Genomic DNA, 27,456 nt, shown 5'->3' with positions numbered 1-27,456 from the left:
GCCTTTGGCTCAGGTCATGATCCTGGAGTCCTAGGATTGAGTCCCACATCAGGTTCCCTGCTCAGCAGTGCATCTGCTTCTCCTTCTGCTACTTCCCCTGCTCATTCTCTCTCTCTCTCTAATAAATAAAATCTTTAAAAAAATATATAGTTTCTGACTTTATTCCACTCTACTATTAGATATCAGGACCCTGAGTTTCCCAATGTTTTGGGAAATAGTCCAATCATTCTTTTCAAAAGCACAGATGCCTACAATGCAATTTCCTCCAAGCTGTCACTAATGATTTTTATATTATTAATATAAAAAAGGAAAAACAATACTTTGGTTGCTGGCAACAGAAATTTCAGAACAAATGGGGGCACAAGAGGCAGCAACAGGACTTTTAAGTCTAAGGGTCGAGGGTGAGGTTGCTCTTCCTCACCATAAATTTCTATTTACTGTGTTAATTCACTACATTTAGTATACTGTTACTATGCAATCCTTTTAGGGAAAGACCTGTATTAATTACTCAAAGCACCTGGCAATATTAACTCCATGTAACTGTCATAGTTACTAAATACTGTCACTCCATACTATGGGGTAGAAAGTAAATAAAGATACTTCTTAGCAAAAACAATATACACAGAAGCCAGGCAATAGTTTCTTGTTTAATCACACCACAAGTATAACCAAAATAAAAATAACACTAAAACAAAGATTACTTATAACTCCAGAACATTTTAATTCTAAAGAGCTTTAATATATAAAAAGCCCCATCATTTCCAAATGCCCCTCAAAAAGGGAATGAATAATCAGTCCCATCAGAGCTAGGGAAAAAAAAATTTCTTAAGGGGGTGGAGGGATGAAGGTTGACAACCATTCTCTTTCAAAAAGATAAACACTGCATCCTCAAATAACCGCTCAGAATGTCACTTGATATGAATAGGCAGGAGGAAAATACCTGTCCATATCTGCCTCATATACTGTATTGGGCAATTAAATGCCAACTCAGCTATTTAAGAATGACTTGCTAAAACATTGAAAAAATGAAAGACTTCGTCCTTGTCATAGACTGCCACTTCAGTGGAACATTCGGTGCACATGACTGGGTGGTAGATTTCTTCCACTTGCGCCTCGGCCTGCTCTGCAGCATCTTCATGGTTAGACCTCATCTTCTTATGGCCTCGCCTTTTCTTCCTGTTCTCTGGGATTTTGTATCTTAGAACCTCCTCTTTGTTGACAGAACAATTCATCACAAACATTGCTCTATACTGAGTTTTGTAGGATTCATGCCTAAGAGGAAAATGAAATAGAGAATTTGGATTTGCGTTCTATTTTAATAGGTTATCCATTTAAATCAAAAAATTTTATTGAAGTATAGCTGACACAATGTTACATTAGTTTCAAGTGTACAACACAGTGATTTGAGAAGTTTACATGTTAACACTATACTCACCACGGGTGTAGCTACCATCTGTCAATGTACAATGTTATTACAGTATCACTGTATTTTATCCCCATGACTTATTCACTCCATACCTGGAAGCCCGTATGTCCCACTCCCCTTCACTCATTTTGGCCATCCCCCACCTTGCTCCTCTCTGGCAACCATCAGTTTGTTCTCTGTAATTATGGGTCTGTTTCTGCTTTTCATCTGTTTGTTCGTTTTTTGTTTTTTTTTAAAGATTTTATTTATTTGAGAGAGAGAGAATGAGAGATAGAGAGCACGAGAGGGAAGAGGGTCAGAGGGAGAAGCAGACTCCCCGCCGAGCAGGGAGCCCGATGCGGGACTCGATCCCGGGACTCCAGGATCATGACCTGGGCCGAAAGCAGTCGCTTAACCAACTGAGCCACCCAGGTGCCCCGTTTTGTTTTTTAGATTCTATGTATAAGTGAAATAGAGTATTTGTCTTTCTCTGACTTATTTCACTTAGCGTAATACCCTTTAGGTCTATCCATGTTGTCACAAATGGCAAGAGCTCATCCTTTTTATGGCTGAGTAATATTCCACTGTGTATATATTCCATATTCTCTTTATCTATTCATCGATCAAAGCACCCTTGGGTTTTCATATCTTGCCTACTGTAAATAATACAATACACACAAGGGTGCATATATCTTTCTGAATTACTGTTGTCATTTTCTTTGGATAAATACTCAGTAGTGGAGGGGCACTTGGGTGGCCCAGTCGTTAAGCGGCTGCCTTCGGCTCAGGTTATGATCCCAGGGTCCTGGGATCGAGCCCCGCATCGGGCTCCCTGCTTAGCAGGAAGCCTGCTTCTCCCTCCCCCACGCCCCCTGCTTGTGCTCCCTCTCTCGCTGTGTCTCCCTCGGTCAAATAAATAAATAAAATCTTAAAAAAAAAAAAAAACTCAGTAGTGCAATTACTGCATCACAGGTCATTTCTGTTTTTAATTTTTTGAGGAATATCCATACTGTTTTCCACAGTGACCATGCCAATTTACATTTCCACCAACACTGCACAAGGGTTTCCTTTTCTCCACACCCTCACCAATGCTTTTTCTTTTCTTTTTGATTTTAGCCATTATGACAAGTGTAAGATGATATCTCACTGTGGTTTTGAGTACATTTCCCTGATGATTAATGATGTTGAGCATCTCTTCATGTGTCTGTTGGACATCTATATGTCTACTTTGGGAAAATGTCTACTCAGTACTCTGCCCATTTTAATCAGATTATTTGGGTTTTCTGGTGTTGAGTTGTATTAGTTCTTTATATATTTTGGATAGTAATTCCATATAGAATAGATCATTTGCAAATATCTTCTCCCATTTTGTGAGTTGTCTTTTCATTTTGTTGATGGTTTCCTTCACTGTGCAGAAGATTTTTATTTTGGTGTAGTCTCAACAGTTAATTTTTGCTTTTATTTCCCTTGCCGCAGAAGACATGTCTAGAAAAATGTTGCTATGGCTGATGTCAAAGAAACTACTGCCTATGTTCTCTTCTAGGAGTTTCGTGGTTTCAGGTCTCACATTTAGGTCCCTAATCCAATTTGAGTTTATTTTTGTGTATGGTGTTAGAAAGTGGTCCAGTTTTCCCAGCACCATTTATTGAAGAGACTGTCTTTTTTTCCCCATTGTATATTCTTGCCTCTCCACATGGTTAAAATTTGAGAACACAAAAAAACTTACTGAAATACAACCAAAATAAAACATGAGAACAAAATGGGAAATTTAAAGAAATGTTAAGAGTTATTTTAAGAATAGGAAAAAACTTGTTAATAGAGAATAGTTTAAAGAATGAGGGGCCCCTGGGTGGCTTAGTTGTTGAGTGTCTGGCTTCGGCTCAGGTGGTGGTCCTGGGGTCCTGGGATTGAGCCCCACATCAGGTTCCCCACTCAGCGGGGAGCCTGCTTCTCCCTTTCCCACTCCCCCTGCTTGTGTTCCTTCTCTTGCTTTGTCTTTGTCAAATAAATAAAATCTTAAAAAAAAAAAAATGAATATATCCTCTTTTCTACTGCTTTAAAAGTAACTTTTTTCTCTGAAAAAATTATTTGCTCTTCAAACTTAGAAAGACAAGAAACTTGAGAGCTAATGTTTAAACGATCTTTGTCTTTTCACAGTGGCCTGAAACTCTGCCCTCCTCTCATTACAAGTGGTGCCATTCTTGGGGCACCTGGGTGGCTCAGTCAGTTAAGCATCTGCCTTCGGCTCAGGTCATGATTCTGGGGTCTGGGGATCGAGCCCCAACTCGGGCTCCCTGTTCAGCAGGGAGCCTGCTTCTCCCCCTGCTCCTCCCCCCACTTGTGTTCTCTAATAAATAAATAAAACCTTTTTTAAAAATTAAATAAAAAAAAAACAAGTGGTACCATTCTTGTCACCATTTTAGTAAAAGAAAACTTAAAGAGCTTCTGACTTTACAATGTCTACTCTTGGCTTTACTCCAACAGTCTACAGAACAGATAATGCTTCATTTGTTCTCCTCATACATTCAATATTTTCCTACTTCTTTCTCCACCTAATAAGTTGGTTTTTTTTCCCCTTAAACCTCATGCAACAGAAATATCTATCTGGCTAAACACAGTGAACTCAAGTTATACTTTCATTAGTTCCAAAAGTTGATCTCCACCACCACCACCACCACCACCAGGAATTTAGACTATGCAAGCTGGTACTTCTCCAAGTAAGACTGTAAAAATTTCATTTATACTCTACTGGATTGGAATCCTGTATTAACATGGAATGTAATTTTTACCAAGGCCAATTTCTATTGTTACATCATGAAACAACTTCTTTTGAGTATAGGAACTCTATAATAACATGGTTTAATTTGGAAGAGAAACTGAAGTACAAAAACATTTTACTTTTTCTACATTTCATAAACATGCTGAGTATCAACTTATATACAAAAACCTTAAGAGTTCATATGGAAAGCACAAAATTTAATTGTTGCAGATGATCAAAAACCTCAAGCTTGGGACGCCTGGGTGGCTCGGTCGGTTACGCATGTGCCTTGAGCTCAAGTCATGATCCCAGGGTCCTGGGATCGAGCCCCACATCGGGTTCCTTGCTCCATGGGGAGCCTGCTTCTCCCTCTCCCTTTGCCTCTCTCCCTGCTTGTGCTCTCTCTCGCTATCTCTGACACTATCTGTCCCTCTCTATCAAATAAATAAATAAAAGTTTAAAAAAAAAAAACCTCAAGCTAGCTAATAAGGTAAACTATATCTGGCTATTCATTAGTTCCTAGAACAAATCCACCACCTACTTAGTTTCAGCTTCATCACTTAGTTTCAGTTAACTTGATTCAAAACATGGACTAAGCTAGGCATTTATGAGTCCACCAGAAAGGGGGGGTAGGAAAAGGGTTAGAGTATATTTGATTAAAAGAATGAAGGGGGGCGCCTGGGTGGCTCAGTCCGCTGAGTGTCCGACTCTTGGTCTCAGCTCAGGTGTTCATCTCAGGATCATGAGTTCAAGCCCCACATTGGGCTCCACTTAAAATAAAAGTGGAGCCTACTTAAAAAATTTCTGGGGGCCTGGGTGGCTCAGTTGGTTAAGCAACTGCATTCGGCTCAGGTCATGATCCTGGAGTCCCGGGATCGAGTCCCACATCAGGCTCCCTGCTCGGCAGGGAGGCTGCTTCTCCCTCTGACCCTCCCCCCCATGTCCTTTCTCTCTCTCTCATTCTCTCTCAAATAAATAAATAAAATCTTTAAAAAAATAAATTAAAAATTTCTTTAAAAAGAATGAAGGAAAAAAACTCATGATCATCTCAATTGATTCAGAAAAAGCATTTGATGAAATTCAACACCTATTCATGGTAAAAACACCCAATAAACTAAAAACAGAAGGAAATTTCCACAATACAGTAAAGGCCATGTATGAAAAATCCATAGCTAACATCATATTCAATGTTAACCTGTTAGCATTTTGTTCTCTCATTCATCTATTCTCCTCTGGACAAAATGACAAGACGAAAAAATCACCTCAACAAAAAGAACAAGAGGTAGTACCGACTGCCAGGGACCTACTCAATATGGATATTAGTATGATGTCGGACCTAGAGTTCAGAATGATGATTTTAAAGATACTAGCTGGGCTTGAAAAAAGCATGGAAGTTATTAGAAAAACCCCTTGTGGAGAAATAAAAGAACTAAAATCTAACCAAGTGGAAATCAAAAAGGCTATTAATGAACTGCAATAAAAAATGGGGGCCCTAACTGCTAGGATAAAAGAGACAGAAGAGAGAATTAGTGATATAGAAGACCAAATGATGGAAAATAAAGAAGCTGAGAAAAAGAGAGATAAACAACTACTGGATCACGAGGGCAGAATTCGAGAGATAAGTGATACAATAAGACGAAACAATATTCGAATAACTGGGATCCCAGAAGAAGAAGAAAGAGAGAGAGGGGCAGAAGGTGTATTGGAGCAAATTATAGCAGAGAACTTCCCTAATGTGGGGAAGGAAAGAGGCATCAAAATGCAGGAGGCACAGAGAACCCCTCTCAAAATCAATAAAAATAGGTCAACACCCTGACATCTAATAATAAAACTTAGGAGTCTCAGAGACAAAGAGAAAATCCTGAAAGTAGCTCGGAAGAAGAGATATGTAACCTACAATGGTAGAAACATTAGATTGGCAATAGACCTGTCCACAGAGACCTGGCAGGCCAGAAAGGACTGGCATGATATCTTCAGAGCACTAAATGAGAAAAATATGCAGCCAAGAATATTATATCCAGCTAGGCTGTCACTGAAAATAGAAGGAGCAATAAAAAGCTTCCAGGACAAACAAGAACTAAAGGAATTTGCAAACACGAAACCAGCCCTACAAGAAATCTTGAAAGTCCTCTAAGCAAAGAGAGAGCCTAAAAGCAACACAGACCAGAAAGGAACATAGACAATATAGAGTAACAGTCACATTACAGGCAATACAATGGCACTAAATTCATATCTTTCAATAGTTACCCTGAATGTAAAAGGGCTAAATGCCCAATCAAAAGACACAGGCTATCCGATTGGATAAAAAAACAAGATCCATTGATATGCTGTCTCCAAGAGACTCATTTTAGACCCAAAGACACCCCCAGATTGAAAGTGAAGGGGTGGAAAACCATTTACCATGCTAATGGACATTAAAAGAAAGCTGGGGTGGCAATCCTTATATCAGACAAATTAGATTTTAAACCAAAGACTGTAATAAGAGATGAGGAAGGACACTATATCCTACTTAAAGGGTCTATGCAACAAGAAGATCTAACAATTATAAATATCTATGCCCCTACCATGGGCACAGCCAATTATATAAGGCAATTAATAACAAAAGTAAAGAAACACATCAACAACAATACAATAATGGTGGGGGACTTTAACACCCCCCTGACTGAAATGGACAGATCATCTAAGCAAAAGATCAACAAGGAAATAAAGACTCTAAATGACACATTGGACCAAATGGACTTCACATATATATTCAGAACATTCCATCCCAAAGCAACAGAATACACATTCTTCTCTAGTGCCCATGGAACATTCTCCGGAATAGATCACATCCTAGGTCACAAATCAGGTCTCAACTGGTACCAAAAGACTGAGATTATTCCCTACATATTTTCAGACCACAATGCTTTGAAACTAGAATTCAATCACAAGAGGAAAGTCAGAAAGAACTCAAATACATGGAGGCTAAAGAGCATCCTACTAAAGAATGAATGGGTCAACCAGAAAATTAAAGAAGAATTTAAAAAATTCATGGAAACAAATGAAAATGAAAACACAACTATTCAAAATCTTCGCATACAGCAAAGGCGGTCCTAAGATGAAAGTATATAGCAATAGAAGCCTTTCTCAAGAAACAAGAAAGGTGGGCGCCTGGGTGGCTCAGTTGGTCAAGCGACTGCCTTCGGCTCAGGTCATGATCCTGGAGTCCCGGGATCGAGTCCCACATCGGGCTCCCTGCTCAGCAGGGAGTCTGCTTCTCCCTCTGACCCTCTTCCCTCTCGTGCTCTCTATCTCTCATTCTCTCTCTCAAATAAATAAAATCATTAAAAAAAAAGAAAAAAAGAACCAAGAAAGGTCTCAAATACACAACCTAACCCCACACCTAAAGGAGCTAGAGAAAAAACAGCAAATAAAGCCTAAACCCAGCAGGAGAAGAAAAATAATAAAGATCAGAGCAGAAATCAATGAAATAGAAACCAAAAGAACAGCAGAACAGATCAATGAAACTAGGAGCTGGTTCTTTGAAAGAATTAACAAGATTGGTAAACCCCTGGCCAGACTTATCAAAAAGAAAAGAGAAATGATCCAAATCAACAAAATCATGAATGAAAGAGGAGAGATCACAACCAACACCAAAGAAATACAAACAATTATAAGAACATATTATAAGCAACTATATGCCAGCAAATTAGATAACCTGGAAGAAATGGATGCATTCCTAGAGAGGTATCAACTACCAAAACTGAACCAGGAAGAAACAGAAAACCTGAACAGACCTATAACCACTAAGGAAATTGAAGCAGTCATCAAAAATCTCCCAAGAAACAAAAGCCCAGGGCCAGATGGCTTCCCAGGGGAATTCTACCAAACATTTAAAGAAGAATTAATACCTATTCTCCTGAAACTGTTCCAAAAAATAGAAATGGAAGGAAAACTTCCAAACTTGTTTTATGAGGCCAGCATTACCGTGATCCCAAAACCAGACAAAGACCCCATCAAAAAGGAGAATTACAGACCAATATCCTTGATGAACATGGATGCAAAAATTCTCACCAAAATACTAGCCAATAGGATCCAACAGTACATTAAAAGGATTATTCACCACGACCAAGTGGGATTTATCCCTGGGCTGCAGGGTTGGTTCAACATCCGCAAATCAATCAACGTGATACAATACATTAACAAAAGAAAGAACAAGAATCATATGATCCTCTCAATAGATGCAGAAAAAGCATTTGACAAAGTACAGCATCCTTTCTTGATCAAAACTCTTCAGAGTATAGAGATAGAGGGCACCTACCTCAATATCATAAAAGCCATCTATGAAAAACCTACAGCGAATATCATTCTCAGTGGGGAAAAACTGAGAGCTTTCTCCCTAAGGTCAGGAATGTGGCAGGGATGTCCACTATCACCAGTGCTATTCAACATAGTATTAGAAGTCCTAGCCACAGCAATCAGACAACAAAAAGAAATCAAAGGCATCGGAATCAGCAAAGAGGAAGTCAAACTCTCACTCTTTGCAGATGGTATGATACATTATGTGGAAAACCCAAAAGACTCCACCCCAAAACTGCTAGCACTCATACAGGAATTCAGTAAAGTGGCAGGATATAAAATCAATGCACAGAAATCAGTGGCATTCCTATACACCAACAACAAGACAGAAGAAAGAGAAATTAAGGAGTCGATCCCATTTACAATTGCACCCAAAACCATAAGATACCTAGGAATAAATCTAACCAAAGAAGCAAAGGATCTGTACTCAGAAAACTATAAAATACTCATGAAAGAAACTGAGGGAGACACAAAGAAATGGAAAAACATTCCATGCTCATGGATTGGAAGAACAAATATTGTGAAGATGTCAATGCTGCCTAGAGCAATCTACACATTCAATGCAGTCCCCATCAAAATACCATCCACTTGGGACACCTGGGTGGCTCATTCGGTTAAGCGTCTGCCTTCGGCTCAGGTCATGATCCCAGTGCCCTGGGATCAAGTCCCGCATCAGGCTCCTTGCTCAGCAGGGAGCCTGCTTCTCCCTCTGCCTGCAGCTCCCCCTGCTTGTACCCTTGCTCACTCTCTCTCACTCACTTTCTCTCGCTCATGCTCTAACAAATAAATAAATAAAATCTTAAGAAAAAAAATACCATCCACTTTTTTCAAAGAAATGGAACAAATAATCCTAAAATTTGTATGGAACCAGAAATGACCTCGAATAGCCAGAGGAATGTTGAAAAAGAAAAGCAAAGCTGGAGGCATCACACTTCTGGACTTCCAGCTCTGTTACAAAGCTGTCATCAAGACAGTATGGTACTGGCACAAAAACAGACACATAGATCAATGGAACAGAATCGAGAGCCCAGAAATGGACCCTCAACTCTATGGTCAACTAATCTTCGACAAAGCAGGAAAGAATGTCCAATGGAAAAAAGACAGTCTCTTCAACAAATGGTGTTGGGAAAATTGGACAGCCACATGCAGAAGAATGAAACTGGACCATTTCCTTACACCACACACAAAAATAGACTCCAAATGGTTGAAAGACCTAAATGTGAGACAGGAGTCCATCAACATCCTAAAGGAGAACAGAGGCAGCGACCTCTTCAACCTCAGCCACAGCAACTTCTTCCTGGAAACATCGCCAAAGGCAAGGGAAGCAAGGGCAAAAATGAACTGCTGGGATTTCATCAAGATAAAAAGCTTTTGCACAGCAAAAGAAACAGTCAACAAAACCAAAAGACAACCGACAGAATGGAAGAAGATATCTGCAAGTAACATATCAGATAAAGGGCTAGTATCCAAAATCTATAAAGAACTTATCAAACTCAACACCCAAAGAACAAATGATCCAATCAAGAAATGGGCAGAAGACATGAACTGACATTTTTCCAAAGACATCCAAATGGCCAACAGACACATGAAAAAATGCTCAACATCACTCGGCATCAGGGAAATCCAAATCAAAACCTCAATGAGATACCACCTCACACCAGTCAGAATGGCTAAAATTAACAAGTCAGGAAACACAGATGTTGGTGGGGATGCGGAAAAAGGGGAACACTCCTACACTGTTGGTGGGAATGCAAGCTGGTGCAACCACTCTGGAAAACAGTATGGAGGTTCCTCAAAAAGTTGAAAACAGAGCTACCCTATGATCCAGCAATTGCACTACTGGGTATTTACCCCAAAGATACAAATGTAGTGATCCGAAGGGGTACGTGCACCCCAATGTTTATAGCCGCATTGTCCACAATAGCCGAATTGTGGAAAGAGCCAAGTGTCCATCGACAGATGAACGGATAAAGAAGAAGTGGTATATATATACAATGGAATATTATGCAGCCATCAAAAGGAATGAGGTCTTGCCATTTGCAACGACGTGGATGGAACTGGAGGGTGTTATGCTGAGCGAAATAAGTCAATCAGAGAAAGACATGTATCACATGACCTCACTCATATGAGGAATTCTTAATCTCAGGAAACAAACGGTTGCTGGAGTGGTGGGGGTGTGGGAGGGACGGGGTGGCTGGGTGATGGACATTGGGGAGGGTATGTGCTATGGTGAGCGCTGTGAATTGTGCAAGACTGTTGAATCACAGATCTGTACCTCTGAAACAAATAATGCAATATATGTTAAGAAAAAAAAAGAAGATAGTAGGATGGGAAAAATGAAGGGGGGTAAATCGGAGGGGGAGATGAAGCATGAGAGACGATGGACTCTGAAAAACAAAGATCAGAAAGTTCTAGAGGAGAGGGGGTTTGGGGGATGGGTTAGCCTGGTGATGGGTATTAAAGAGGGCACGCTCTGCATGGAGCACTGGGGGTTATGCACAAAAATGAATCATGGAACGCTACATCAAAAACGAATGATGTAATGTATGGTGATTAACATAACAATAAAAAATTGGGGGAAAAAAGGTTAAAATAGGGAACAAGAGTACCTACTCTCACCACTCCCAGTCAACACTGTACTGCAAGTCTAGCCAGGGCAATCAGGCAAGAAAATCAAATAAAAGGTATCCAAATAGGAAAGACAGTTGTATGTATCTCTGTTTGCAGATGACATAATCTTCTACACATATAATTTTACAGACTCCACAAAAAAAAAAGTTAAAATAAATATGAGGGGCAGGTGGGTAGCTCAGTTGGTTGGGCATCTGCCTTCAGCTTGGGTCATGATCCCAGGGTCCTGGGATCAGGCCCCATATGGGGCTCCCTGCTCAGTGGGATGCCTTCTTCTCCTTCTCCCTCTCCCTCTGCCACTCTCCCTGCTTGTGCTCTCTCACTGTCTTTCTCAAGTAAATAAATAAATAAAGTCTTTAAAAAATAATAAATAATAAAATAAAATAAATATGAAATTCAGTAAAGTTTCAGGATACAAAACCAATACACAAAGATCTACTGTGTTTCTGTACATTAACAGTAAACTATCTGAAAAAGAAATTAAGAAAACAATCCCATTCATGATGCCATCCAAAATAATAAAACACTTGGAAATAAATTTAACCAAGGAGGTGAGAGATTTATACACTGAAAACTGTAAGACATTCATGAAAGAAATTGAAGAAAATACAAGTAAATGGAAAGGTACCCCATGTGCATGCATCAGAAGAACTACTATTATTAAAATGTCCATACTACCCAAAGCCATCTTATCAACACAATCTTATCAAAATTCCAATGACATTTTTCACAGAAATAGAAAAAAGCCTCAAATTTGTATGGGATCACAAAAGACCCCAAATAGCCAAAGCAACCTTGAGAAATAAAAACAAAGCTGGAGGCATCACACTTGCTGATTTCAAGTTGTACTACAAAGCTATAGTTACCAAAACAGTATGGTACTGGCATAAAAACAGACTCACGGACCAAAGGAACAGAACAGAGAGCCCAGAAATGAACTCACACATACACGGTTAACTAATATTTGACAAGGGAGCCAAAATTATTCAATGCCAGATAATCTCTTCAGTAAATGATTTTCAGAAAATTGAATATTCACATGCAAAAGAATGAAACTGGACTCTTGTCTTACTCCATTCACAAAAATAAACTTAAGGTGCACCTGGGTGGCACAGATGGCTAAGCATCTGCCTTCGGCTCAGGTCACGATCTGCAGGTCCTGGGATCGAACTCCACATCAGGCTCCCTGCACAGTGGGGAGTCTGCTTCTCCCTCTTCCTCTACCTCTTCCCCTGCTTGTGCTCTGTCTCTCTCTCTCAAATAAATAAAATCTTTAAAAAAAATAAAAATAAACTTAAAATGGATTAAAGACTTAAATGTGAGACCTGAAATTGTAAAACTACTCAAAGAAAACAGGGAAAAAGCTCAACATGGGTCTTGGCAATGACTTTTTGGATAAGCACACCAACAAAAGCAAAAATAAACAAGTGGGACTACATCAAGCTAAAAAGCTTCAGCATAGCAAAGAAACCATCAACAAAAGGAAAAGGCAACCTATGGAATGGGAGAAAATATTTATAAATTATGTATCTGATAAGGGGTTAATATCCAAGAAACTCATACAACTCAATAGCAAAATTAAAATAAAATAAAAATTGGCAAAGGACCTGAACATTTTTTCCAAAAGAGATATACAAATGGCCAACAGGTCCATGAAAAGGTATTCATCATCCTTAATCATCAGGGAAATGCAAATCAAAACTATAGTGAGGTAACACCTCACACCTGTTAGAATGGCTGATTCTAGGAATAGGCTATTAATAAAAAGACAAGAGAAAACAAAAGTGAACCCTTGTATTCATGGGAATACAAATTGGTATAGCCACTCTGGAAAAGAGTATGGAGGCTCCTCAAAATATTAAAAATAGAACTACCATATGATCCAGCAATCCCACTTCTAGGTTTGTATCTGAAGGAAATGAAATCAGTATCTCAAAGAGATGTGTGCACCCCTACCTCAGCCAGGTGATCAAGATCAACATTAACAGTCATAAATCTGTTGATTTTTTTGCTGACGAGTCCGTGCCCTTGATCATCATGTTGTATACTTCAAACTTACACAATGTTATATGTCAATTACATCGTGGTAAAGCTAGGAAAAGATTTTAAATTTTTAAATGGTCTAGCTGACAATAAGTTGAATATCCAAATGCACTCCTTAATGAAAAATTTTTAATGGTTAAAATAGTAAATTTTATGTGTATTTTATCACAATTTTTTTTAAAAAGAGTGTATTTGACAGATTATGTCATTCCACAACATATATGCAGTTTCACTGAATCCTTGTCAGCACTGGTAAGTGCTTTATTAGAAAAACTACTTGTAACAGAACTACATATAACCAAAATTATTTGTATAAAAATCAGTCATGAAGCAGCAAAGATATAGGAGGACAGAACTTTATCAGAATTCCTAAGTATAGAGGCGCCTAGGTGGCTCAGTCGGTTAAGCCTCTGCCTTCAGCTCAGGTCATGATCCCAGGGTCCTGGGATCAAGCCCCGCATCGGGCTCCCTGCTCAGAAGAGAGCCTGCTTCTCCCTCTCCTTCTGCCACTCCCCCTGCTTGTGCTCTCTCTCTGTCAAATAAATAAATAAAATCTTAAAAAAAAAAAGTTCCTAAGTATATACCTCAAAAGTCTGTTTCTGATTTAAACAAAAGACCACCAAGGTTTTTTTTCATTGTGTGTGTGTGTGTGTGTGTGTGGTCACCCTTTATTCATTACCTTTGGCAATCAAGACATAGTGTAGTCATGCAAGCAGGGCAATTCAAGACAGCGTCACTATTTGGAACAGGCTGTTGTTGATGTGGCCTCTGTATTCCAAAACCATGGTAGCTAGAATAGAAAAAGAAAAGGGCAGGGGGGACACACACACACATGAAAGCCAGATCCTGATTCTTTTTTTTTTTTTTTTTTTTTAAGTAGGCTCCACGCCCAACATGGGGCTTGAACTAACAACTCCAAGATTAAGAGTCACATGCTCTGGAGCATTTGGGTGGCTCAGGTGGTTAAGCGTTGAACTCCTGATTTCAGCTCAGGTCATGACCTCAGGGTTGTGAGATCGAGCCCCATGTCAAGCTCCACTCTGGGCATGGAGCCTGCTTAAGATTCTCTCTCTCCCTCTCCCTCTGCCCCTCCCCACCCCCTCTTTCTCTCCCCCTCCCTTAAGAAAAAAAAAAAGTCACATGCTCTACTGACTGAGCTAGCCAGGTGCCCCCAAGATCTTGATTTCTAATGCCACCCTCCAATAAAAGAAAATAGTACTCCTAAGAGAAATGACTGATTCTAGGAATACAAAATGAACCTGGAGCATCTTATACTGCCAGAAAGTAAGGAAGTGCTCAAAAACAATGAAGTAGATATGTCAAGGGGCACAAAGTCAGCTGAAAGAGTTCCCAATGGCCAAAGCTGAAACAGTTAGAACAAAAAATAAAGGAGTATTGGATTATAACCCAAAGTATAAATACATACCCATGAGTCCATACTGATATAAACGAATGAATGAATGAATGAATGAGGGAGGGAAGGAGAACAGACAAATCTCCCATATGGAAGAATAATTTATGAAGATACTCTCCCCTCAAGGAAGTGGAGCATAACTCCCCACTCCTCAAGTCTGGGCTGCACATAGGGCCTTCCTTCCAAAGAGTACAGTATGGAAAATAGGAGTGGAGAGTAACTTTACAGTAGAGAAACCTGCCAAACAACAATTCCTCACCAAGGTGATCAAGGTCAACATTAACAATCATAAATCATGTTGACAGTATGTGCCCTTGATTACAATGTGATGAAAATGGCACTTTATCCCTGTGGTCTTCCTCACCAAAACCCATAATCCCAGTCTAATCGTGAGAAAAACATCATACCAATTCCAACAGAGTGGCCACCTACAATATACCTGACCACTACTCCCAAACACTGTTAAGGTCATCAAAACCAAGGAAAGTCTGAGAAACTGTCATAGAGAAGAAGAACCTAAAGAGACATAACAACTAAAAGTACCACAGTTATCCTGGATGGGCTCTTGGAATCGAAAATGCGCAATAGGTAAAAATTAAGAAAATCTGAATAAAGTATGGACCTTAGTTTATAATACTGGTTCATTAATTGTGACAAATGTACATGTTAATGTAACATGTTAATAACAGGTGAAACTGTGTGTGTGTGTGTGTGTGTGTGTGTGTTGTTGTGGGAGGGTATATGGGAATTCTGTATTAGCTCAATTTTTCTGTAAATCAAAAACTATTCTAAAAAATAAAGTCTCGGGGGTGGGAGGGATGGGGTGGCTGGGTGATGGTATGTGCTATGGTGAGCGCTGTAAATTGTGTAAAATGATGAATCACAGACCTGTACCCCTGAAACAAATAATACATTATATGTTAATAAAAAATAAATAAAATTAATTACTTTAAAAAAATAAAGTCTCTTGGGGCACCTGGGTGGCTCAGTCAGTTGAGAGTCCACCTTTTGGTTTCGACTTGTATCATGATCTCGTGGGTGGTGGGACCGAGCCCGGCATTGGGCTCCACACTCAACAGGGAGTTGCTTGAGATCTCTCCCTCTGCCCCACCCCCTTCGTGTGCTTTCCCTCTCAAATAAATAAATAAATAAATCTAAATAAATAAAGTTTATTAATCTGAAAAACCCAGTAAGGGTACATTTTAAAAGCGAGCATGTAAGACCTAAGTGCTTAAAGACTTTTGTCTGTTTTGCTCCTTGTTGCATTCAAGAATCTAGAACAGTATCTAGTACATAGTATGTGTTCAATAAACATTTGCTGATGGCAAAAATATAGCACAAATCTACTTATGAAGGTACTAAAGTATAAAAGTACATATTCTTAAAAGGGACTTATGGTAAACTCCTGAAACCGAACAACAAATGATAAATCATTTGGCATTACTTCCCAAACTCTTTACATGTCTCTGGGGGAAAAATATTGAAAATATGTGGTACATATTTATAACTTTGTTAAATCCCTCCAATGCTTAGCAGATTTCAAAACCCAAACCCAAGAAAGTAACATATTCATTCAATAGATACTTTAAAGATTTTATTTATTTGAGAGAGAATGAGAGAGAGAGAGAGAGAGCACATGAGAGGGGGGAGGGTCAGAGGGAGAAGCAGACTCCCCGCCGAGCAGGGAGCCCGATGCGGGACTCGATCCTGGGACTCCGGGATCATGACCTGAGCCGAAGGCAGTCGCCCAACCAACTGAGCCACCCAGGTGCCCCCATTCAATAGATACTTAATGAGTGCCCATTTAACAAAGTGCAAGATGTCTGGGATATAGCAGTGAACAAGACAGGCATGATCACTGCCCCTGTGGCACTGAAAATGTAGTGAATTCATTATTTTAAGTTGCTTTCTGTGGTCTTAAAAGGCAACTACTGCTTGATGCAGGAATGTGAATAAAGCAATAAAATGTTATTTCTTCTCAAGATTATAAAACAAAAGGGGCACCTGGCTGGCTCAGATGGTAGAACATTTGACTCTTGATCTTGGGGGTCTTGAGTTCAAGCCCCAGGTAGAGTTTATTTAAAAAAAAAAAAAAAAACACACCATTTTTTTAAAGATTACAGAACAATGAAAATACATTCCATCTTACCTCACTGACAAATTCTGTTACCAGAATCAAGAGCTACACTGTAATTTCCTTAACTTTCTCAGGATCATTCATAGTACTCAAAATGTTCATTTTACACTGAGGTAATCAGAAAGTATTCATTAAATAAAGGCAAGGTGCAGTTGGAGGAAATGGTGCATAGGTAAAACTGGGAGAAGAAAAACGAACAAAGTGGGACACTGGAGGCTAAAATGTAAGGTACAAACACCCAACAACATCAAATTCTCTCTGGACTTAAAAATACTTGATTTATCTTTTGTTGTTCAGTTTTCAAGAGCTTACCATCCTGGCCCCTACTACCTTAGCTGAATCAAAGCTTCCTAGAGTAGGACTCCAGGGTTTGCCTTTCATTCTTCTGAGGTGATTCTGGAGGCACAGCCAGGAGAGGGAAGCACTGGGTAACAGTAGTACACTGCCTAGCTTTTAGTTTTATGACAAATCAACCCTCATAAAATCAACGTGGAAAACAAGTACGGCATTTCCTCTTGGGATGATGCAAATGGTTTTGAAAAACAGAGGTGGTAGTTACATAACACTGTGAATATACTAAATGCCACTGAATTGTTCACTTTAAAATGAGTAATTTTAAATTAATTAAATGACTAATTTTGTTATGTGAATGTCACCTCAGTTTTTTAAAAAATCAAATCTGTGGGCACCTGGGTGACTTAGTTAAGTGTCTGCCTTCAGCTCAGGTCATGATCCCAGGGTCCTGGGATGGAGCCCCACATCGAGCTCCCCACGCAGCGAGGAGTCTGCTTCTCCCTCTCCCTCTGCCACTCCCCACCCTCCACCCCTCCCAGCTCATGCTCACTCTCTCTAATAAATAAAATCTTTAAAAAATCAAATTTGTAGGGGTGCCTGGGTGGCTCAGTTGGTTAAGCATCTGCCTCCAGCTCAGGTCATGATCCTGGAGTCGTGGGATCAAGCCCCAAGTTGGGCTCCCTGCTCACTGGGGAGCCTGCTTCCTCTCGCTCTGCTGCTTCCCCTGTCTGTGCTCTCTCTCTGTCAAATAAATAAAATCTTAAAAAAAAAAAAAAAAAAAAAATCAAGGGGCGCCTGGGTGGCTCAGTTGGTTAAGCGACTGCCTTCAGCTCAGGTCATGATCCTGGAGTCCCGGGATCGAGTCCCGCATCGGGCTTCCTGCTCAGCGGGGAGTCTGCTTCTCCCTCTGACCCTCTTCCCTCTCGTGCTTTCTATCTCTCATTCTCTCTCTCTCTCTCAAATAAATAAATAAAATCTTAAAAAAAAAAAGAAAGAAAGAAATCAAATTTGTAAATAGTTAAAAAGAACAATTCAGGTGTAAAATGTAACATCCCAAAAAATAAAAAATAAAAAAATAAAATGTAACATCCACTCTTCACCCACATAAATGTTTAATCTCCAAATAATTTTAAATTATTAAGTCTATTTGAGAAAAGTCAGCTTTGTTTCTTGAATGGAGAGACTGACCACAGCAGTTTGAATTCAACAACAGTCTTAAAAATAAATCATCTGACAGGCGCCTGAATGGCACAGTCAATTAAGCATCTGACACTTGGTTTCAGCTCAAGTGGTGATCTCAGGGTGGTGAGATCAGGCCCCGCGTCAGGCTCCATGCTCAGAGCGGAATCTGCTTAAGACTCTCTCCCCATCTCGGGCGCCTGGGTGGCTCAGTTGGTTAGGTGACTGCCTTCGGCTCAGGTCATGATGCCGGGGTCCTGGGATCGAGCCCCCCCCCATCAGGCTCCCTGCTCCGCGGGAAGCCTGCTTCTCCCTCTCCCACTCCCCCTGCTTGTGTTCCCTCTCTCACTGTCTCTCCCTCTGTCAAAATAAATAAATAAAATCTTAAAAAAAAAAAGTGAATGTAGTGAAAATCATCTTTTAATCCTTTTTCTCCAAAGATTCTAAATATTCAAGTTCAGTTCTTACCCTCTTCTCTGCGCATCAACCCAGGCCTGATCCCTGCTATCTTTTTCAGGGTCATAGAGTAGTTCATCATTTGTTGGAATCCTGTGTCGGTTTTTCTTTTTCTTCTTGGTCACCTGTGCTAATTTTGAAAATGTTAAGGATATGGCTAGGTATCATGTCTAAAGCACACACTTCTTTAATACAGAACATAGAACCTTCAGCTACATTTTTTTCCTATGTATATTTTCCTAAAAAAAATTTTTTTTAACTATTCTCCAAATAAAGTTCTTGTCCAATTAAGAAGAGATTAAAATGAAGATGACAGAGGAGGAAAAAGCTGTTTCTTCACTAAAAACATAATGTTATCTCAAGAACTGAACTCAAATAATGAGGATTCAGTCTCAGAAAAGCCACTCCAAGTAAACCAAGACCAGAAACTTTTTTGATGTTATAAATTCTCAACAAGTTCCCATATAGAAAATGCTACTGAAATCAGAATAAAAATATTTCAGGGTGCCTGGGTGGCTCAGTCGTTGACCGTCTGCCTTCGGCTCAGGTCATGATCCCAGGGTCCTGGGATCGAGTCCCGCATCAGGCTCCCTGCTCAGCAGGAAGCCTGCTTCAGCCCCTGCCTGCCTTTCCTTCCCCCTTGCTTGGGTGCTCTCGCTCTCTGACAAATAAGTAAGTAAAATCTTAAAAAAAAAAAAAAAAATCACAATAAAAATATTTCAAAAATGAGTGAAAAAAACAGGGATACCTGAGTGGTTCAGTCAGTTGGGCATCCGACTCTTGATTTCAGCTTGTGTCATGATCTCAGGGTCATGAGATCAAGCCCCATGTCAGGCTCCACACTCATGGTTACCCTGCTTGAGGTTCTCTCTCCCTCTGCCTCTGCCCCTCCCCCGACTCACACAAGTAGGCAGGCACGCGCACAGTCTCACTCTCTCTCTCTCAAAATAAATAAATAAAATCTTAAAAAAGATGAAAAACCACTATGGTTATCCACATGCACTAGACTTTTAAAGTACTTAAGTAAGTTAATATTTAGGTAATAATATATAAAAATATAAAATTGTTTCTTGGGATGCCTGGGTGGCACAGTCAGTTGAGCACCTAATTGTTTCTTTATCATATAAATGTGCTACTTGTGCATTCCGGTGTAATTCCTGATATAATTACATCACTTTTAACTCTTATTATGTCCACCTTTGCTCACATTTTATACAAAATCAATTCCAGAGAACAGCGAAGCCAATAAAAAAGCAATGAGTTAGAAAAACTTCTGCAAAATATAAAGTATATCTAAATTTCTATATTTTCTGTAAAAATATAGAAACTATTTGCTGGCATGAAAGCAAATGTTGCTGAGCTAAGGAACCTTGAGGAAGAGGGGGCCCAAGAGCCCTGAGGAAGTCAGGACTGAATCAGGACACACTCTCCCTCACCCCTGGAATGCCCATGCAGCATCCTTGCTGGTCCCATGTCCTCATATGGGCATTCCCATCAATTCCTGCTTTTGTTTTCACATCAACAGCCTACAATTTCTTTAAAAGATAAAACTCAGAGGGAAATTCTAATATCCAATAATTGTTAGGTAAACCTTTTTTCTACAAAATGTAACAGCTAAACCTGGTAAACATCCTACTTACCTGTTTTGTCTTCATCCTCAGAATCAGAATCAAAATATATATCATCATAGTACTTTGTCAGAGCTGTTCCAACTTTTCCAGTTCCTGAGGAAGACCCTATTTACATAAGGGCAGTTTACAGACTAAACCATACACAATTGACAAGAAAAAAAACCTCAACTTACTCTTCCATCACCTCAAAGTAATTATCAACTCATTCCCAACCTCACTTGGATGAAAAAATACTTTCACATCAATGACTTACTGAATTTCTGTGCCCTATGCAATTACAGAGAACTGTAATTATTAATTACCGTAATGACGTGTTCCAAATCATGAGAAAATTTTTCTCTCACCCTTCTCACAAATCTAATTCAATAAACTAGCCTGTTCCCAGGTTGCCACCATACATACCTCTACCTTTGAGCCATGCAGTACACTGTGAAGGACAGGAGATAAACATCTCATTGTAAGCAACTTTAGGGGAAAGAGGACAGGGGCCCTACAGAGAGGCAGGGGGCACGATTCAAGGACACACTCTTCTCTCCTCAGTTGTGCCTAGTGCCATGACTCAGACTATATTCAGTCATCACATGCTTGCATCCCTAATTCTTCCTCTTAATTAACATCTGCTTTTGCTTTTATTATTACTATTACATATGCTTTCAGTTCCTAACATGGAAACCAAAGCTGAGGCACAAATCAGTTTTTGGGTCAGGTACACTTCACATAAAAACGAAGTATCAAGATGAAGTATGTTTCATTACTTACTAACTTTCATTACTTACTTACTAAAATGAGACAGGAATTTGTGGCGACCTATCATTCAATCTGCCATATCAGTGCTATATAACCCTAAAAATACCTCTGTAAGCTTGTGTGTCTTTTTTATCCAGGGGTAAAGATTGCAAAAGGAAATCATGCAAGTCAAAAATACTAATAGTGTCATTTCAACAACACAGGAAAATTCTTCACTAGTCATCAAAGAAAACTATGCTCAAGTTGCCAAACATTATTTATTCATTCACAATAAATATTTATTGAGCACCTACTCAAAGTGCTGGTGACACAACAGAGCATAAGGTTCCTGCCCTTGTGGAACTTAGAAAAATATCTATATGAAAATCTAACTAAAAGTTTACCTGTTTCCAGAGAGGATAATTTGTCCTCCATTGTTTTTATGGTGGAATTTAATTCGGCTTCCATTTCTTTTTCAAATTCATCCTCACTAGATGATTCACTTTCTCCAGTAAGACATTCTCTGATGAGTTTTCGTTTTTGGTCAGGAGTTCCATGTAAAAGCACATCCACTTCATCTTCAGAACTAGTATGCATTTAAATCATAAGACATATGAATACTAAAGAATTAAAATAATTTGAAACTCCCATCCTCTCACTGCCCAACAATTTTAAGTTTTAAAAGGTTGCATTTATGTATCATATTACATACGGCTATTCTCTTTTAAAGATCAACCATTTCTCGGGGCACCTGGTGGGGGCTCAGTCAGTTAAGCGGCTGCCTTAAGCTCAGGTCATGATCTCAGGGTCCTGGGATCAAGCCCCCTCCCCACCCGTGCCCCCCGGACCCCAGGGTCGGGCTCCCTGCTCAGCAGGGAGTCTGCTTCTCCCTCCTACTTTGCCCACCCCCTCATGTGCTCTCTCAAATAAATAAAATCTTAAAAAAAAATAAAGATCAACCATTTCTGCATATTTCCAAATATATTTCTTTTTGTTTTTAAAGATTTTATTTATTTGACACACAGAGAGAGAGTGAGAGAGAGCACAAGCAGGGGGAGCAGCAGGCAGGCAGAGGGAGAGGGAGAAGCAGGCTCCCCCCTGAGCAAGGAGCCCGATGCAGGACTCGATCCCAGGACCCTGGGATCATGACCTGAGCTGAAGGCAGCCGCTCAACCAACTGAACCACCCAGGTGCCCCTCCGAATATATTTCTAATGTCCACATAATATTTCCTCTTATAGATGCTATACATTTATTTCTAACTCTTTGCTATTACACTACAATGAATATCTCTATAGGGTATATGTAATTTTGCTTCTGTTGATTTCCTTAGGATAAATATCTAGAATTAGACATAAAAAACATCTTTCTAACTTCTTGAGTTATCACACTGTTTTCCAAAAGTATTGCACCAATTCATAATTCCATCAGCAATGAAAAGTTTACTTCACACAACTGCGAGTTTTTTAAAACTTTGAGTACTTAAATAGAACTTAATATATGTAACCAATATACAGCTAATATACCCAAACAAAATGTTAACAGATACTAATTAGATGTTACAATTCTAAAGGCATAATGCTACAGAGAACTATAAAGAGAAAGTTAAATTATATTACAAATTCTCCTGAGCAATTACTGCCAATTTACTTGGACTTTTGCACCTGGTTTCCCATCAATAACAATATGACAGAATTAAACCAGGTATCAGAAAGAACAAAATGTTATGAAAATGAATGAAACACCTAAGATATTTCTAATACAATCAATAGTTCATAAATAATGTTCAATTACTTGTGGTCTGATGAACAGTTACAGACTACCTCTGGTTTTTGTTTCTCTATTTTCTTCTTCTAGAACAATGCTTTTAAGCCTCCAACAGAAGGTAAGTCTGAAAAATGCAATTCACACCATTCAATTTTGCTAATGATAGAGGCCTTCGCCAGATTCTACTCCCAAGAGAATTCCCACCTAACATTCCTCATCCTGACCCATATACTTTCTCCTTTACCACTATATTCACTTGGGTCCTCTTAGCTCTGCCTGTGCCACCATATCCTAAGATCTCCAGGCCTCCAAACTCTTCTTTTTCGTTCTACCCTTAATCCTGCTGCCAGAATGTCAGTCCTAAAAAACTCTCATCACATCACTACCCAATTCTGAAAGAAATCATCCATGGCCAAATCTCTGAACACAGCATTCAAAAGAGCCTTAACCATTTGGTTTCAACTTATCTTTCCAAACTTACCTCTCACCCATGAGTTATGCCAGTGGTCTCCAACTGGGGGCCATTTTGCCCTCCAGAGAACATATAGCATAGCTAGACATTTTTGACCGTCACAACTAGGAGGTGGGAGGATGGGCTACTGGCATCTAGTGGGTAGCAGTCAGGGATCCTGCTAAACATCCTACAGTGCACAGAACAGCCTCCCACAACAGACTTATCTGATCCAAGATGTCAATGCTACTGGGGCTGAGAAACTCTGATCTATCCTACATTCCAGTGTTTCAAAAGTGTGCAAAGTAGATTATCTTAAGGAGTACGAGGATAGAGGCGCCTGGGTGGCTCAGTCGTTGGGCGTTGCCTTCGGCTCAGGTCATGGTCCCAGGGTCCTGGGATCGAGCCCCGCATCGGGCTCCCTGCTCAGCGGGAGGCCTGCTTCTCCCTCTCCCACTCCCCCTGCTTGTGTTCCCTCTCTCGCTGTGTCTCTCTCTGTCAAATAAATAAATAAAATCTTAAAAAAAAAAAAAAAAGGAGTACCAGGATAGACAGGCCACTAAATAAGACAGTTTCTTATAAAACTAAACGCGCAACTACCATACAACCCGGCAATCACACTCCTTGGCCTTTATCCCAGAGAAATGAAAACTTACATTCACACAAAAACGTGAACATGAATGTTTAGAGATGCTTTATTCACAAAAGTCAAAACGAGAAATAACTAGACATCCTTCAATAAGGGAATGGTTAAAACAAATGTGAAATAGTCGTCAGCAATAAAAAAGGAATGATTTACTGATACCTACAACAACGTGGATGAAATCTCCAGAGAATTATGCTGAATGAAAAAAGCCAATCCCAAAAACTTACATACTGCATGATTCCATTTATATAATATTCTTAAAAAGGACAGAATCATAGAAGTGGAGAACAGATTAATGGTTACCAGCATTTAAGTAGGGCATGGTGGGGCAGGAAGTTGGCAATGAGGGATCCTTGTAGTAATGGAAATGTTCTATAGTTTGACCATATTAATGGTTACCCCAGTTGTGATATTAAAGTTACTAATGTTAACATTGAGGGAAACTGGGGTGCCTGGGTGGTTCCAGTCGTTGAGCGTCTGCCTTTGGCTCAGGTCATGGTCCCAGGGTCCGGGGATTGAGCCCCACATCGGGCTCCCTGCTCAGCAGGAGACCTGCTTCTCCCTCTCCCACTCCCCCTGCTTGTGTTCCCTCTCTCGCTGTGTCTCTCTGTGTCAAATAAATAAATAAATAAATAATCTTAAAAAAAAACCATTGAGGGAAACTGGGTAGAGGGGACACAGAATCCCTCTGTATTATTTTTTGTTTAACTTTTCTTGTGACATAATTTACTGTCATAATATGGATGGAACTAGAGGGTATTACGCTAAGCGAAATAAGTCAATCAGAGAAAGGCAATTATCATATGATCTCACTGATATGAGGAATTTGAGAAACAAGACAGAGGATCATAGGGGAAGGGAGAGAAAAATGAAATGACGAAACCAGAGGGGGAGACAAACCATAAGAGACTCTTAATCTCAGGAAACAAACAGGGTTGCTGGAGTGGAGGGGGGTGGGAGGGATGGGGTGGCTGGGTGATGGACACTGGGGAGGGTATGTGCTATGGTGAGCGCTGCAAATTGTATAAGACTGACAAATCACAGACCTGTACCCCTGAAACAATACATGTTAATTTTTTAATTTACTAAAAAAAATAATTTACTGTCATAAATTCATGCATTTAAATATAAAATTCACTGATTTTTTCTAATTACTATTTCTTACAACTACATGTGAACCTACCTCAAAATAAAGTTTAGTTTTTTAAGAAAAAGATTAAATCACAAGGCAAGAGAGTTATTTTTATTACAAATTTTCTCTACTTCTTGTGATTATTTCAAGAAAGTCTCAGGATTTAGCACCACTAGGTGAGGCAATGCAGTCTGGGCCATGTACATTCTTGCTGAGTGTGTTAAGAATGCAAGGTTCTTGCCACTCTTCACCCAGGCCATTTCTCAGGGTTCTGTTTGCAGTGTGCAACCTCAAAGGATAAGGTGATGTCTCTCTCCAGGAGAAAGAGCAAGCTTATTTACTGATTGCTGTAAAAGAAGTGGATTTTCTAAGCTCAAGTGGTCCTTAGCCATGGTGCAAGCCACTGAATGTGTAGCATCCACCTGGGCCGCTCCGCGCAACCCCTGTAGGAGCTGGGAAGTAACAGCAACCAACCCGATCATGATGCTCATGCTGCTTGCGCTGTGAGTAGTCCCTGACCCACCAGTCTCTTATCTTCTGCCAGGATCCATGAACTGGCTATAAAATATTCGCTTATAAGTAGGATAAAATCAAATCCTGACAGACACGTCTTAAACACCTCTCGAATCTCTCCAATCTCCCTTCTTAAGACAACAAGCACTGGATTCAGAGCCTTGAACAGGCAATACTGTCTAATACCACTGTTCCATTTTCACAGTATTTCTTATATTTACCTTACCAGTGGCAACTATCACAGGATTAGAGAGCTTCTTTAAAGAAACTTAACCCCCCCCAAAAAAGAAAAGAAATTTAACAGCAAAAGTCTTAAGGAAAAATATTAAATAAGTTGTAACACGGGTGAATATGAAGATGGTAATGGCTGAATAACTCAAGTCCAGGAAATACTGCTATCAAACTGAATTACTAACTGAGGCCTACTAATTGATATATCTCCTTTCACAGACCAGACCCATTACCTAAAACTCACAGGAAATCTTAGAATCCATCCTCATTCCCCACAGGAGAAACCTTCACAGCAGTCCAAGCTCCCAAGCCTACAACCCGTCCCCAGGATAATATGACAAAACATTATGACTGGAAGAAGGGCAGTTTCACAAAAAGCTTAGTTGGACAGAATGTTTTAGAGTTTATGGCCAGGATCTGTTGCCAGCTTTAAAAAAAAAAAAAAAACAGATAAATGTGTCAGGAAATCTCTTGCCAACATAACTACAAGTTTCCTCCAGGTAGGGTTAATCCCTCCTTTCTGGAAATTTCCCCGGAACTTCATCTGTGTCTATCTCAGGTCCTCCTTTTCTACAATAGTCTTCAGAGATAACATACTTGTTTCCAAGATATTTATGTTCCGAGATACGTCTTATTTCCCCTACTATACTGAAAGCCTGTAGAAAACTGTAGCCTTGAGAAAGCATACAATAGGTGCTCAAAAAAAGCCTGCTGTAGGAGCGCCCGAGTGGCTCAGTCCTTAAGCGCCTGCCTTCTGCTCAGGTCATGATCCCAGGGTCCTGGGATCCAGCCCCGCATTGGGCTCCCTGCTTGGCAGAAAGCCTGCTTCTCCCTCTCCCACTCGCCCTGCTTGTGTTCCCTCTCTCACTGTGTCTCTCTCTGTCAAATAAATAAATAAAATCTTTAAAAAAAGAAAAGAAACTCTAGGGGCGCCAGCGTGGCTCAGTCGGTTAAGCGGCTGCCTTCGCTCAGGTCATGATCCCAGGGTCCTGGGATCGAGCCCCACATCGGGCTCCCTGCTCGTCAGGAAGCCTGCTTCTCCCTCTCCCACTCCCCCTGCTTGTGTTCCTACTCTCGCTATCCCTCTGTGTGTCAAATAAATAAATAAAATCTTAAAAAAAAAAAAGAGGGTCACTGTACATTAAGTCCCACTAGTCTCACAACGTAATTAAGATGCAGCTATTATATTTCCTTTTCATAGATGAGGAAAACGAAGGTAAGTGATTTGCTTTCTCTCACACTGCTAGTAAGCTGCAGAGGCAGGATTCGATCCCAAGGCTTTTGAAGACTTAACGCGTAATTCCAGAACAACCCGGTTCCCCGCGCCGGTGCTGGCCCTGCGCAACCTCACCAGAACCCCACTCGGCGTCCCGCAGGCGACAGCGGGGCGCGACAGGCGCCCGAACTGCTCGGCCGAGGGTCAGCAAGGGCCTAGCAGGCGCAGCGACTGGAGGAGGCTAAAGCGTGGCCTCGGCCCGAAGCCTCGGAAGCCGGGACGGGGCAGGGGCCCACCTGCTCAAAGCGGGTTCCTCGTCGCTAGGCTCTTCAACTGAGTAGGGGTCGTAGTCATCCTGGAGTCGGTTCATGGTGGCCTGCACCCTCCGACACCGACTACAGGCGCCCGCACAGCATCTGTTTACTCCGCAGGTCCCCCAGCTAAAGCGTCGGCAACTCCACTTCCGCCCACACTTCCGTGCTCTCCCTG

General features: G+C 40.3%; 1 protein-coding gene across 2 annotated transcripts; it reads right to left on the bottom strand.

The window, feature by feature from the left end:
• Positions 1 to 628: 628 nt before the first annotated feature.
• Positions 629 to 27,456, bottom strand: LOC118357110 (E2F associated phosphoprotein). 2 transcript variants are annotated; one of them, XM_035728275.1, is made up of 6 exons: positions 27,264 to 27,456; positions 21,417 to 21,598; positions 20,296 to 20,391; positions 18,668 to 18,785; positions 13,855 to 13,965; positions 629 to 1,272 (listed from the first exon to the last, which is right to left on the bottom strand). In XM_035728275.1, exons 1-6 carry the CDS (start codon positions 27,335 to 27,337, stop codon positions 996 to 998), a joined length of 858 nt encoding a protein of 285 aa, XP_035584168.1. In that variant the 5' UTR covers positions 27,338 to 27,456; the 3' UTR covers positions 629 to 995. The 2 variants fall into 2 exon arrangements, with proteins under 2 accessions (XP_035584168.1, XP_035584169.1); XM_035728276.1 differs by lacking the exon at positions 13,855 to 13,965.

The sequence above is a fragment of the Zalophus californianus genome, chromosome 6 (assembly GCF_009762305.2).
Source record: "Zalophus californianus isolate mZalCal1 chromosome 6, mZalCal1.pri.v2, whole genome shotgun sequence".
Classification (NCBI taxonomy): domain Eukaryota; kingdom Metazoa; phylum Chordata; class Mammalia; order Carnivora; family Otariidae; genus Zalophus; species Zalophus californianus.
The sequence above is the reverse complement of the archived record's forward strand: the minus strand, read 5'-3'. Positions and strand labels throughout refer to the sequence as shown.

Bases quoted from the DNA above. Each gene is read 5' to 3' on its own strand.
- LOC118357110 (XM_035728275.1), bottom strand. From the start codon at position 27,337: ATGAACCGACTCCAGGATGACTACGACCCCTACTCAGTTGAAGAGCCT. The intron at 20,392-21,416 runs GTAAACTTTTAG...TTATGTAAATAG, and splicing joins ATTATCCTCTCTGGAAACAG to GGTCTTCCTCAGGAACTGGA. The intron at 13,966-18,667 runs GTAAGAACTGAA...TTTCTATTCTAG, and splicing joins GTTGATGCGCAGAGAAGAGG to CTACCATGGTTTTGGAATAC.